This window comes from Rhinocladiella mackenziei (assembly GCF_000835555.1).
Source record: "Rhinocladiella mackenziei CBS 650.93 unplaced genomic scaffold supercont1.3, whole genome shotgun sequence".
Taxonomy (NCBI): Eukaryota; Fungi; Ascomycota; class Eurotiomycetes; order Chaetothyriales; family Herpotrichiellaceae; genus Rhinocladiella; species Rhinocladiella mackenziei.
The window spans coordinates 338161-352591 of NW_013550602.1; the positions used below are offsets into that span (position 1 = coordinate 338161).

Consider the following 14431-nt stretch of genomic DNA (forward strand, 5'->3'; position numbering starts at 1 on the left):
CCTCTTTTCGCCTTTATTGACACACCAAATCCACCACAATGACTGCCCAGGTACGTTTCCAAGCTCCCTCAGCCTATGCTTCAGCATCACAACCAGAGAAGACCCACGAAACATGAGATCCCAATCTGACAATCGACCCTTTTTTGGGGTTTCCAGACTCGCGCAGTGATGAAGCTCGACTGGAGCAAAGTCGGCTCCCAACTCGGCCTCCGCGGCAGCACGGCGACCGCACTTGCCAACTTCAAGAAACGAAACGACGACGCCCGCCGCCGCGTGCAAGTCCTCTCTGAACAGCCTACGACCATCGACTTCGGGCATTACCGCTCGATCCTGAAGAACACGGCAGTTATCGACGAGATCGAGCAGTACTTTAAGACGTTCCAGCCCAAGACGTACGATGTCAACAAGCAAATCAAAGCCATCGAGAGCTTCGAGCAGGTCGCGATCAAGAATGCAGAGGAAACGAAATCCAAGGTCGAGGTGGAATTGAGGAGCTTGGAAAAGGCCTTGAATGATATCGAGGGTGCGAGACCTTGGGATGAGACAACTGTGGATGAAATTGCTGCTGCGGCTCCAGAGATCGATGAGTCCACGGCAAATTTGGTCAAGAAGGGACGATGGATGCCTCCCGGCTACTTGGTATGAATTATCCAATTCCCCCCCCCCCCCTAGCCTTCTGCGTTCGGCCCTGATAAGGTGCTAACATTTTGACCTCAAACAGGAGAAATTCCCCAACCTGTCCGTCCTGTAAACTGCCTCGTGCGCACGGTAACAAGAGAAAAAAGAGAAGAAGGTTGGGGTGGTTCAGATTTTCCTGCTTGGGTTCATCCGAGCATTTGTGTATAGCGGCTTAGAGATCAAATCACCGGATCTTCTTTGAAAATTTATCGTGCTGGCATGTATGATTGCCTCTTTTCGCTTATCAGACTCAATCTATAACCATTCTGAAGCGCGTATTCTTCACGTCGCACACAACGTCTGGAGGAGCGAATAAACACAGACGTCTACTAATTAGGCAAGTAAATGCTAGGTTGATAAGTCAATGGGTATACAAAAGATGCTACCGATGCATGTTCCTCATAGCTTACCTATTTGTCATGATATTGCTGCTTACATAACTATTCTGACCCCTCTGCTAACCCTACCGGTATTAAGCCAAATGCTGTCATAGTCTGTAGCGATACTGAAACCACTGCCCCAGCTTTGGCGAGTGAGCGGTCCATTGGTGCATTGGGAGTCGGCCCTCTTGGTCGTGGTGGCCGAACTAGAAGACGTTGAAGAGACCTGTCGTCGCACGAGGTTATTGTCAGTCTGGATAAGTTTAGCGCTGGGAATGAAGGTCGCGAGAGCCTGGTCAAAAAGCAGAATCACGAGTGATCAGAAGAAAAGCATATTGAGTCACAGGAGCGCGAAGCCTTCTGGGTAGCAGAAAGGGACTGAAACGCAAACCAAAAACCACAAAATTGGGAGACAAATGATAGTGAATAGATTGACGCAAAGGGAGGAGGATGCGGACATGAAAAAACATGGTCATCCCTTCGAAGGTAGTATGCTGAGGGGAGCATGATCGTAGGTTGAAAACGTCGACCACGCGGCTATGTCTTGGATTCTGACAGTTTTCCAGACCTTGAGGTGACACAGTAAGAGATTTGATATATTTTACAGAGAGCCTCGAATGAGAAACCAAGAGAACTTCGTTTATCAATCACGAATGTGGCTGCAAGGAGTTGATGACGATGGCAGGAATGGGCTGAGATTGGACTTTGGGAGCAACTTCCGCACCGCAATGGCCGAGTATGCTCTTCACAATCGGATCATGAGGAATTTCCCTGGATTGTAGTCGATGGGTTCAAAATGAAATGCAAATATGCTCGTATTCGAGGCTATGGTTGTAATAATTTTTGAGTGGTGCATCTGGCACCTTTTGTCGTTGAGGCCCTGCCTTAAATGGCTTAGTTTTGTTTCTGGCCTTTGACCACCCCCTGGCCTCAAGTTCTCTACTATTGATATCCTCGCTTCATCCCCGGCTGTCTTTGCATATATTATCGCAACGGACTAACTAAACTCTGGTTGGCATTGGGATTTCGTCTTGGTCTCATCATCCTGCATCACTGGGAAGAACCATTTACACGATCCCGACATGCCGTTAAAGCGAAGAAGTCCTGAAGGGAAGGGCTGACAGCTCACAGGCAGACAAGTTGGCCGTTGCCCTTTCCATTCGATACGGTGATTACCTAAATCTTTTCTCATCCTAAGACAATCCCATTCGGAGTGGAGCAGTGATGAGCTGCTTTCGCCTTCAGACTCTGAAAAATTCACTCAATCTTCTGATCTTGAAGTTCGATCCTCGATGTGGCTTTATTGTTATTGTCTCAGCCGCGTGGTCCACGTTCATGGTTTCCGGAACGCAGGGTTTTCTGAGAAGAGACTACATATCTTAGTTCGTTATGTCGTCTAGCCCAGAACCAATCCCCCGACGAGTGTCAAAAGAACCGACTTCTCTATCTAGGTACGCTCTCATGTATGCTACTGGTCTCCGTTCGCACTCAGGGCCGACTATCAATTTGTTTCCCAGCATACTATTCCCACCATGTACTGGATTTCATGCTCTTTCTATTTCTTGTTGATAGTGGCATGGGGCAAGCTGCCGCCGACTATTTGTCATATGGGGTATGACCTCGTACATGGTGGAGGACCTTACTGCATCAACGCCATTTCTTCCGACTACTTCTCCTTCGGGACAGAATTCTATGGTAAGAGATCAACAATTTGATGCGCAGTGTCAACGCTGACAAAGGTAGGGCAGTGAGCCAAGCAACAGTCAAGGAGATACTACTCCTATCCTCATAGATCCGAATGGGGAACGAATGCTTTTCGCTCTGACATTCCCACTCAGCCAGAGGGAACCGACATCGATTCCACATGATGTGTGACTGCTCGTTTGTTGCGAAAAAGATGCTGGCCCATTGCAGCAATGTTCCTGGGAACGAAGTGTTGAAATCAAGCATGTGGTCTCGTGACTGAATTATGATCATCGAGGGACTGATCCTTGCCTGGGTGAGAACATTCTCTATTATCGCAGGACCGCCAGGTGCCATCACTTCCACTCCTATTGCCACATTCACCGTCGTCTCGACGGCTTCGACGACAGTTACAACTGCAATTACAAATGTCTACTCGACCACTCTTCCATCTTCCACTATCACTGTACCCTCTCCTACTTCCACTAGAACAATCATAACCCCGCCGTCGTAAGTAGCCGTGTATTCGACTTCAACATCAACACCCACGGGAACCACCGGAATCTTTCAAAGACTGTTTCGACCAACCACCATCACAACAACATGTCGAACACAACCGCCCAAAAAAGGATCCAAGATTCACAATCCGCCCTTCCTAGACCGCACGTGCCACTAGGAGTGAGACACTAAGTGCTATTCCCCGTATACACCGTGATATCGAACGGGAAGGGCACACGATGGGTTCTGATAAGCGTCGAGCCATTGCACTCCGAGACGGATCCCTTATCCGACTGGAATTGATACGCAGGACTGAACTTATTCTTGGTAGATCAATGCACCGTCGCTTACTTACCTTGGAACCACGGTGGTGGCATCATCGTACACCACAGTCATCGCTGCCATAAGTACAGAGATTGACACCGAGAATGCAACCGCGGCAGCTACAGCGTAAGTCTCCCAAAAAGGCATACCACAGCCGGCTTCCTTTGACTAGCATTTCACCACCTGTGTAACGGCATATTCTCGCAAAGCAAAGACTATCATATATGAGACCGTTCTGGACGACCAAGACAATTTGAGCGACGTATGTGTTACGTATGACTCTTTCTTCAGATTGCAGGTTAATGACGGCCAGTATCACGTCGACTGTCAAGACAACTCCATCTGGGGTCGTCTGTGCAGCTTCAGCAGGGCGCTGAAAGAAAATTTCCCCTGAAGTAGAGAGATTTTGATCGGAATCTAGGCCAATGGGCTGGTAGTGGAAATCTATGACACGTCTTTTCTAGGAAATCCACACTCACTGCCATGCAAAATAGTAAGCTTCGGAAATTTGAGGATCCTTTCCCTCTTCCACTTTGTACTTGTATTCGCCCATAACCTGATATGAGATCTTCCCTGCCACTTTATTTAGCCAAAATTAACCCGTTTGGAAGTCGTTTTCATGTATGGGGGTCGATGTCGCCGTCGTTCGTGCCAAGACGGGCGCCATCGACAAGCGTACACATGGTAGCATTCTTTCTCCTCCATCTTCCAACCACAAACTCAACTCTCTCCCCAATATCTGTCGTTGTTCCCGACAGAATCTCGAAAGGTATGTCGCACTGTTGCAGCAGGCTGATGAAAATTGCATGCAGCTCGAGCCATTCTGTGTTGTCATTCGGCATCAGGCGTACACCGTCATCAAAAAGCCAGGCCGGCACCGGTTCACAGAGAACAACAATGCCTTGAAGCATTCTCTCCCGCAACGCTTTCCATTCAGGAGTTCCGAGCAATCCCTCGACTACTTCAGGTGGACCGTATTTTGCCGCATAAGCGATAGGATCGATACCAGAGCGATCGGAAATGATGAGCCCGTGCGATCGAAGCTCCAGTTCCGCCTCCAGTTGCGCCTTTAGCACCAGCCTTTGGAATTCCATCGCCTTTCCTGACCCGGCTCTAATATCATCTCTGTTGACGTTGGTTGATACCAAAATTCCCCGCGCAAGCTCTTTGACGGGTGTGAAGTGAAGATTGGGGTCTTCTGCTCGGAACTTGGTGCAGATGGCGTCCACCAAAGTCGTCTTGCCTGTGCATTGGGCTCCAATGATAAAAATTGAAGGTTGCGACCCCTCAGCGAAGGGTTCTCCCATCCTGATTATCGGATCAAGTTGGCACATGGCCAGTCTACTTGCTCTCGGAGAGGTGTTGGCGAAGGCGCCATATACGCGCCATTGCGGTCGCATGTGCAGGCATCCGTCTGCATATATCACGTGGCAGCCGGCCTCATTTTGATTTTCAACCTCCCACCTCGCTCATCATGCTGCTAATGTCTTTGCTGTGCTTGGGATGAATATCCATGGATCGAACTAAATATACCCTCCAGGAAAGTATCTCCGTGTCTGACGCGCGGTGGCAGTACCACGTTTCTGATCTGCCCAAACCTGAAAAATGCCGCCAGGCTGGATTGATCAAATCGATTGAGCTTGCTTGTTCCCCTTCTCTCCAGGGTATCTTTCTGCGGTTCACTTGCGTCTCATTGAATCGTGCCACCCGGGACCAACGATTGGAAGACCTTGTTCAGGTCAGCGTCTCAGGTTTTCGGCCGGTGCCAAACAGTGACAGTGCCTCGGTGCCAACAAACCACAAACAAGCAGTCGAATATATTGCTCGTTTTTTATCCAGCGGTGTCGTCATCAATGGTCAACTGTATTCATTCTATGGGCATAGCAACAGTCAACTCAAATCACGATCTTGCTATCTTCTGGCTGGCTCCAAGGAAGAAGTAAGAGGAAAAGTAGATGCCCTCGGAGATTTTGCGAAGATCAAATCCGTCGCAAAGAAGGCGAAGAGAATTGGGCTCCTATTCTCAACTGCGGACATTGTGCAAGAGGTTCCAATTTCAAGATGTCGAGACATTGATGATATTGAAAGAGATGGATTCATCTTCACGGATGGCTGCGGTCTCATTTCAAAAGACTTCGCTCGTTCTCTTGCCAGCAAGAAGCCCATCGTCTTTCGCGATAGGAGATATCATCCTTCCGTGCTTCAAATACGGTATCTGGGCTACAAAGGTGTGGTATCTGTTGATCCAAAGTTAGAAAAGGGCTTTTGGTTGAAGCTTCGAAAATCAATGAAGAAGTTTACGGGGACGAATGATATGAGCTTCGCGGTTGTGGAACATTCCAAGGTACGAATCTTCCCAATCCCAGAATGAGAGATCCTGATAGATGCAGCCCTACACCTATGGCTATCTGAATGACGAGATCGTGTTACTACTGCACTCCCTCGGCATCACCACGACGACTTTCACTAAGAAGCAAGCAGAATATTTCGACTTCCTCGAGCAATCTCGGACAGATCCACGCTGCGCTTTTCGACTCTTGAGTTCGATTGAGATGACCGGTGAAGCGGAAAAATTGCTCATCGAAGGGTTCGAAAAAGTCACCAAGACCGTACGGAAAGCTATTACGCAAGAATACGGCAAAATGGTGAACAAGCGCAATGAACAAAAGACCAGAATTCTGATACCAAAGTCCCGGCTGTTGTTCGGTATATGTGACCACTACGATGTTCTCAAGTTCGACGAGTGTTTCCTGCGTGTCACCTTAGACGAGTTTGGGCATCCCACCGTTCTAAAAGGAGTCAACGTGTTGGTCTCCAGAAACCCATGTCTTCATCCAGGAGATGTACGCAAGTTGAAGGCCGTGGACCGTTCCGAGCTTCACCATTTGACAGATTGTGTGGTCTTTTCGACGAGAGGGAAACGTCCAACGGCCGATCTTATGTCCGGAGGAGACTTGGACGGCGATACATGTGAGAAATTCCAAATTTGGAGAATGTATTACTGACCCCGGTTAGTCTTCGTCTGCTGGGACTCGGACTTAATTCCCCAGACCATTTCCCAGCCTGCCGAATACCCTGGGGTGAAGGAAGCCACCAGATTCTCGCCCATTACGACCGACGACCTAATCTCATATTTTGCGGGCTATAACAATATGTCGCTGGGCCGTGTCAAGAAATTATATCTGGGGTGGGCACGAGCCTCGGGACCTCAGTGCACCGAGTGTCAAGAGCTGAATCGACTCTTCTCTCAGTGCGTTGATGGTAATCGTATCAAAATTCCAGAGCGACTCCTCGACCCTCCAGCTCCACCCACCGATGCTCAGCCATTTGTTCTAGATGCTCTACATGACTTGGCGGTTGCACATTGCCGAGCCATGGGAACCGACGTGACTCCTGACGATATCCCAGACCGCGAGACCTTGGAACACGTGCTCAACAATCCGATTCCATTCTCCGACTTTGAACTGGCCAAATTGACGTTGAGCTGGTGCCGAATCCATCGTGTTCCGTTCGAAGATTTTTGGGCCTTCTTCGACCCATCCCAGCTTACCTCGGACGAACAAGGCTGGATTATATCCGAACTTCCTCCTATTGCCAAGTATGCCTCGTATTTCAAGAACGGACTTCTCCTATCAAACATACTCTCAGAGCAGGATCTTCACTCGTTCAAGTTAGATTACCAGGCCCTGCATTGGAAATGCGTCTTCGACTCCAAGTCTGACTCGTTACGCAACCTCATGACATTGGTTAGCCAGACGTTTCACCAATTTTCAAAGAAGCTCCTCGTCCTCAGCATGGGCGAGAGACTGAGTGTGGCCATTTACTTTCCACGACCGATTGAAAAGGAGGAAGAGGTCTTGGTTGATGGAAGTGTCCGGCTCTTCGCCTTCCCCCACACCCACAAGGACAGGGCTGGACATCGAAGGGTTGTTCCGACGGAGAAGAATTATCGATTTTACTATGACGAAAGCGTGATGCAGCTATATAACAATCACCGGCACGATACATTCATCTTCTTCACAAGATCTGCGGGTGATGAAAGCCGGTTTCAAGATGCCCGAGGCAAGAGCAATCCAGCTCGTGGTCGTCAAAAGATGATTGATGATGGAATCCTTTGCGACTGGCGGATGAGTATCGCATTAAACAAGTTCAGTTCAGAGCTGGCGACTCACATAGGTCGCACGAATCGGGAACCGGTTACTGACGCTGTAAGTAATGAAGTCTCGGATGTTGGCCGTGCTGACCTTGCCAGGAATTGTATGTCATCAGCAATAAGGATGTTCGAGCACTTCGGGCGCTCGACCTCTGGCTGGAAAGTATCGATACTCTCGAAGTATTGCCCAATTTCCCGGACGAAAAGTCGGAATACAGTCTTCCCACCCTCAAAGACATAGGGTGGGATCAGCACCGTCCACTCATTCGCCAAATAATCCGAGACAAGCACTTCGACCGCATGACCGACGCCACCGGTGTCGAGATCGCTGAGCTGCTTCGATTCTGCTGGAAGTATGATCTCGGCGACATTATCTCACAAGTGTACGCCCGCCTCCTAGGGCTAGCCGACGAGATTTCCGAACCGACATGTTCACCAGGGATCATCAAAGATCTGATTGACTTTCTGTACTTCACGCCGACGATGGTAGTACACTTCGCTCGGCTCTGTCCATGGGCTTCATTACCCATACAGCTTGCAACAGTCTTTCAGCAGCGAGTGCTCGATATGCTTCGCGCGCTTCTTCTAAGCGCAAACAAGATGGGGGAATTGGTAGTCAAACATCTATGCGCTATTCTTCAGGAAGACACAACGTTGACCCTGGCTGCGGTAAAGGAGTTGCTGGAATGCGCTTCTCTTGCAGTCAAAAGTCCAGAACTGTTATTGACAATTTTCATGGAGTGTCGGGACTCACTCACTCATGTTATCCCGGACCATGATCCTCATATTGCCGCATATTTCCTGCAGAACATATTTGGTATCATGCTGGACCATTGCGATGAGGTCAGTGGGAGCGGCGAGGCCAAACAAGGAACGTGGAAGCTGAAAGCAGTAACAGGCACGGCCGACAAGGTGGCAGTCGTCACAAGTCGACGTCGTATTGATGCCCCAAAGCTGGCAGGGCTTGCAGTGGGGGACCATGTTCGATTTGTTGCCAGAAAAGAACCGCTGAATTCTACTGCATCCGAAGCCACATCATTTGAGGCCCTGGTCGAAGCAGCATCCGACAACGAGGTGCGCTTCAGAACTTTCGCGCAACCGCCGATCTTCACCGAGGAGATATCATGGATAATGAAACGTTGCGGTCCGTTCGTAACATGTCAAACAATGGCGGAAGCATTAGTAGAGCTCCTAGTCCAGCGTGAAAATTGCTGCGGAGTCTACCACAGCCTTATGGGCCCCAAAGAGGGATGCACACCAATATCAGCCCGGGTCTCGGTGCTCTCGGGGGAAACCGATTGCACAATCGAAGGACTGAACGACAGCCAGAGGCGTGCGGTGACCGAATCTATCAGCGGTCGGCTGACTTGTCTTTGGGGGCCTCCCGGTACGGGGAAGACATCGACTATAATTGCACTGCTGCGGAAGTTATTGAAGTATGATACAAAGGAAAGAGTTTTGGTCTCTGCGCCGACGCATAACGCTGTTGACAACGTCTTGAGACAATATACTCAAAAAGCACTAACGAGCGACTCAACCTTACCACAACCTCTTCGAGTCTCCACAGAGGTAAACCTACGACCCGATCAAGAAAGTCCCCATGCTGACATTTCCCCCATAGCTCTCGAAGGTTGCCGATGATTTGAAAAGTTATACTTGCGATGCAATGTTTGGTAAAGACCTGAATCAGTTTCCGGCGGCGAAGCGGAAGGCAATTCAGCGAGTTTCAGAATCGCGATTGGTGTTCACCACTTGTGTCGGCGCAGCTTTAGGCCTTCTTCGAAAGCAAACCTTTGATACTGCCATTATCGATGAAGCGTCCCAACAAACCGAACCGGCATCTTTGGTCCCATTGGTCAAAGGATGTCGACGAGCAGTACTGGTGGGAGACCACGTTCAACTTCGAGCAACCGTTGGTCAGTACGCGTCTGCATTGGATTTTGACGTCTCCCTGATGGAACGGCTTTGGACCGGTGCTGAACACGGTGAAAACACCGTGGGAAGGGTCATGTTGGACACCCAATACCGAATGCACCCAGATATCTGCAACTTTCCATCAAATGAATTCTACGAGAGACGTTTGTTGACAGCCGACATCTGCAGCGATATTCCAATACCAGTCTCGAATTTTCCTTGGCCAAGAGATCTCTCCAGCACCAAGAATGTACCACAGCAGAATAGTCGGTCGGTATTTATTGAATGCAGTGGCCCAGAAGATTATGGACGGAAATCCAAGGTCAACCAGGCCCAAGCCCAGCTTTGCAAAGAGGTCCTCAAACTCCTGATGACTGCGCCAGCCGATCAATCCAAGAACGACAGGACTCCAAATACACCCAATGTCTCATTGCCTTCCATTGCGATATTGACACCTTATTCTCGGCAGGCAGACCTCCTTCGACAGCTTTGTGGGAGGATTGTGGTTTCGAGCATCGACGGGTTTCAGGGTCAAGAGGCCGACATTGTGATCTATGTGACGGTAAGGTGCAATTTACACGGCGAAATTGGGTTCTTGAAGGATATGAGGAGACTGAATGTGGCTTTGACGAGGGCGAAGGCAGGATTGATTATCATTGGCAACCAATCGACACTGACTTGGAACAAGGACAAGGAGGAAGCAAGTTGCCGGGTATGGGACCGTCTTATCAAGACATGTGCCAAGGTCAGGCTCTCAAGCTCAGGGAAGAATTAGGATAGTCCATGCGCAGAAGGACCAAGCTTTGCGGAACTGCAGCTTTTTATTTTTTTTTTTTTTTTTTTGCTCCGATCTGTAGATGGTGGCGTCCAATGAAAATGGGTTCGGAGAATTCTCCGCCAATTGCAGACGGGCGGCGGCTGAAGCGGAGGAATTGTTCATCCGCTTGCAGCAAGCATTCTTCCGCCCGCGCTTCTACCCGCCAAGCTTGTCTATCCGAGTGCATCACCATTTGTGCCTTGCATATCAGCCTCGTCAACTGCGGCCGCTCTCCTGCGCATTGAATTCTTCCGTCGCTGCAACTGAGCCTCGAAATAGACGTCAAGTCAAGCGCAACAATGAAGATTGCGATGTGTATAAAGATCATGGCTGCCCCGTAGAGTCTGCTAACTGCCCAACAGCATACAAACACGAGTCACAACAAAGCGATCGAAAAACTTTAACCTTCTCAGACGCGTATCACTTCGGCTCTTTGACCTCGACCACATCTAGGACCGAACAATCCATCACAACTTATCAAAAATGTCTTCTGGTAACTCCTCCATCACCGTTGCCTTCTTCGGCGCCACTGGCGGTGTCACCAATGCCATCCTGGTCCACACTCTCAAGGCCGGCTACAAAGCGGCAGCTCTCGTGCGCACTCCAGAAAAGCTGCGCATCCAGCTCACCAACCAAGGACTCGACGAAGCCCTCATCAACAACCAACTGACTTTCGTCCAAGGCAACGCGCTCGAGGTCGCAGCCGTCAAGCGGACCTTGGCAGCCTCTTCACCCGCTGGCCTCCCCACTCACGTCGTGACAGGTCTCGGTGGCTCCGCCAAGTTGGCATTCGATTGGCGCCATCCAGGCCACATCGCCGCCCTCGACAACCCCACCATCTGCGAGACCGCGGCACAAACCCTTCTGACTGCCATGCACGAGATCTACGCCGAAAACCCCCACTTGAAAGCCACCAAGCCCCTTTTGACTTTCATTTCCACCACGGGTATCACTCGCGGGCCAGAAGACGTGCCTTTGGCCATGCGTTTTCTTTATCACCAGGCCCTTGCCGTGCCGCACGTAGACAAGAAGAAGATGGAAGACTTGTACCGTGGAGATGCGGAAAAGGAGGATTCGGCATTCCGCAACATCGTGGGCATTCGACCTACTTTGCTCGCTGGGGGTGTCTCGTACACTGATGCTGCGGGTCTCGATCAGGTCAGGACTGGTACCGAACCTCATCCGGCTTTGGGATATACCATCAAGAGAGCGGATGTCGGACATTGGGTCTTTGAGAATATCATCAACGAGGGAACGAGGATGAAGAAGTGGGAGGGCGAAATGATCACTTTGACCAGCTAAAGGGTTGTCTTCGAATATTGCGAGAGGAAAACGATATGACGATGGCACAAGATTTCGTAGGCTAGGATATGGACGTGGCCGACAGTACAGTTTTGAAGATATCAGGTTTGCAATTGTTTTGGTACCATATTCGAAGAATATAATCAATTTGCTTTGAACAGTTCAATCTCAGGAATTTCGAGCATCACGTTCTTGGTCATTCAATCTGCATTCGGCTGGCAACAACTTCATGAGGGGATCGAGTTGAACGAAGTCATAACGGCACCTGAGTATAAACGTGAGTGCAAGTCGTTCCACATCTCCGTTAAAAAGTCAACAGCCTCATTATCGTTGCTCGTCGTCTTCGCAATTCAATCAATAACTAACCCCTCCCCAATTGGTTCATTTCTGGTCATGTTACTGTTATGGACCCTCTCTAACCTCCTCCTCACTCCTTCCTTTTCGTCGAGAGAGTCCATTGGTTAGACTCGACTCGTCGTATGCGCCCTATGGGTTCTGTGTCTTCTTGTACGACCGCAGGTGAGGCAGGAGATAACGATGTCGAAGAGCGAGACAATGCCGTTGACAATGGCTGTAATGATGGACCCGATGCCATTCACGATGGCCATCAGCACGTTGCCGACGGTGCGACAGATGGATTCGAACTGTGTCAGAGAGAGGTCAGCAGCTAGAACGGGCAAGAAGGTGAAGTAAGGTAGGGACGTACACAAGATACCACGGCGCCCATGGTGGCCAGGTATGTATATGTGTTTTCGGAGGAGGTGGGATGAATGGATTGTGTTTCCGAAGGGGTCGATGAACAATTGGGTTGTGATGAAGAAGGTTGAAGAGAGGCTTTTATTATGGGTTTTGGGAAATCGGTGTCAAGAATACGCATCCAGAGGGAAGCGGGGGACCAGGTCATAGATCCAGCGCCCACGGCCTGAATCATATCACGGCATCAGACCGGTTATAATTCGATTTTGCGCTCGCCTACACACATATCTTAGCTAACTCGGCTCTAGCCTTTGGGCTACAGCTCATATGGATATGTATTCCAACCAATATGGCCCAAGCAATCTCATCGCTCCTGTCCATCATGACGTCGAAGTCGGGATCCATTTTCAACATCGAATCAGAACCAGGTGTCGAGGCTGACCGTGGGCCAGTCGACATGGGCGGCAATCTCACATTTCTGCCGGCCGTCTGACAGCAAGGCCGTTGCAACTAGTTCTGGGAATGGAAACATGGATGCAATGAAGACCAGGACCATGACCGAAGAGCCAGTCAGAGACATGGTCGTCATCCTCTTTTTGGGACGTCATGAGACGACCATAAACAAGGCAGATCTCGGAATGATACAGAATCGACGTCATTTGCTGATCAGCGCAGACGGGATTCTGGTCTTCGAGCAGTGGCGTCTGTGGTGTCATTTCCCAGATCTCGATGAAAAGGCGTAGGGTGGTTTGTGGCGTCTGTGGCTGGAGGTGCGGGCGGGAATCGGCCCGATGCTAAATTAACGGTCAACTCGCCCTCCGCACTACCATCTCACCCAGTCTCTAGATTCACCTGTCAAGGGTGCAAAAATCCTTGATATGTGTTCGAGAAGAAACTTAGTGTGGACGGACCTGTGTTGGGAGAAACGCCGGGTACGCTTTTCTAACAACTTCGAACAAGTCATTTCATGCAGTCTCTTGTTCCAAGGACCAGAACTTGAATTCCGCAATCTTGTCAATATACCAGACTTAATCTCGCTCGCATTCGCTTCATTGCAGCCGAAGATGGGAGCAGTTACTCGACAGCTGTTTCCGCTGTTCGCGTAAACGGGACCAGTTTTGGTGAATCATGGTCTAAATCACTAGGTATGTACTCTCTGTCGGCGATCACAACTATCCTTTCGGGCTCTATTTGTTTGCTTTAAGACTGCAGCACCTACATACAGTGCTGACCATAAGGTGAACTCGCGTTTGTGTTGTTTTGCGCTGCGGAAGATTGGGATGCAGCCATGTCGCGTTCGCTCTTGAGCCAGGCTCAAGACAATCGGCCATTCGCAATGCGCGTTCCTCTTAATGAGTGGAGCTTTTTATTGTGAAGTGATTGACTGAACAGCACGTACATATGGCACTGAGAATCCGTCTCTCAACAACATTCCGTTCTCTAATGGCCTCCTCTCTCTTTCAGAGAATTCCGCATCGTGTGGTCTTATTTACTCGTCTGGACCAGCTCTAAGTCGCGTACCCGGCAAGAGTAATATCGGCCTTGGCAATACTATTACTATTGTTGTTGGCCATGGCGACCAAGGCCGTCCTGTCGTCGACCTTGACGACCATCATGCCTTTCCCCCCCAAATGCCCAACGGCCACAGCATTCACAATTACAAGGGATCAACAGAGCTAAGCGGAACACTCATGCAACCATTACTAGGGCATGGCCTGGCTTTGTAGAACGGTGTCCGCCCGTTCGTTCTCCTTGGTTATGGAGGCAATTGTCTCTACGACAACTGCCAGGATGGCAAGCAGACAGATTACCAAGCTACGGGAATGCACAAATGCCGCCGAAGTCAAACGCATTGAGCGCCGCGAGAAACTATATTATGTACCAGCAAGGACAAGGAAGATTGTAGCAGTCGGCGCAGCTCGTACCGGTGTCCCATCTACTGGAATATACACATTCGGTTTCAGACAACCGGGAAAACCAATGATG

At 49.7% G+C, this 14431-nt stretch overlaps 5 protein-coding genes across 5 annotated transcripts; 3 read left to right on the top strand and 2 right to left on the bottom strand.

Annotated features, from left to right (window-relative positions):
• Positions 1-38: 38 nt before the first annotated feature.
• Positions 39-645, top strand: Z518_03676 (uncharacterized protein; the record flags this gene model as incomplete). The annotated part of the gene is made up of 2 exons (XM_013417386.1): positions 39-50; positions 157-645. The coding sequence occupies 2 exons, from the start codon at positions 39-41 to the stop codon at positions 643-645; spliced, it is 501 nt and encodes a 166-aa protein (XP_013272840.1).
• A 3535-nt stretch (positions 646-4180) lies between these two features.
• Z518_03677 (uncharacterized protein) lies at positions 4181-4870 on the bottom strand (the record flags this gene model as incomplete). The annotated part of the gene is made up of 1 exon (XM_013417387.1): positions 4181-4870. The coding sequence occupies one exon, from the start codon at positions 4868-4870 to the stop codon at positions 4181-4183; it is 690 nt and encodes a 229-aa protein (XP_013272841.1).
• A 206-nt stretch (positions 4871-5076) lies between these two features.
• On the top strand, positions 5077-10405 carry Z518_03678 (uncharacterized protein; the record flags this gene model as incomplete). The annotated part of the gene is made up of 5 exons (XM_013417388.1): positions 5077-5907; positions 5954-6533; positions 6579-7771; positions 7816-9285; positions 9338-10405. 5 exons carry the CDS (start codon positions 5077-5079, stop codon positions 10403-10405), a joined length of 5142 nt encoding a protein of 1713 aa, XP_013272842.1.
• Positions 10406-10930: 525 nt separating this feature from the next.
• Z518_03679 (uncharacterized protein) lies at positions 10931-11749 on the top strand (the record flags this gene model as incomplete). The annotated part of the gene is made up of 1 exon (XM_013417389.1): positions 10931-11749. The coding sequence occupies one exon, from the start codon at positions 10931-10933 to the stop codon at positions 11747-11749; it is 819 nt and encodes a 272-aa protein (XP_013272843.1).
• A 461-nt stretch (positions 11750-12210) lies between these two features.
• On the bottom strand, positions 12211-12476 carry Z518_03680 (uncharacterized protein; the record flags this gene model as incomplete). Its single annotated transcript, XM_013417390.1, has 2 exons — positions 12211-12393; positions 12456-12476. The coding sequence occupies 2 exons, from the start codon at positions 12474-12476 to the stop codon at positions 12211-12213; spliced, it is 204 nt and encodes a 67-aa protein (XP_013272844.1).
• Between the last annotated feature and the right edge of the window lie 1955 nt (positions 12477-14431).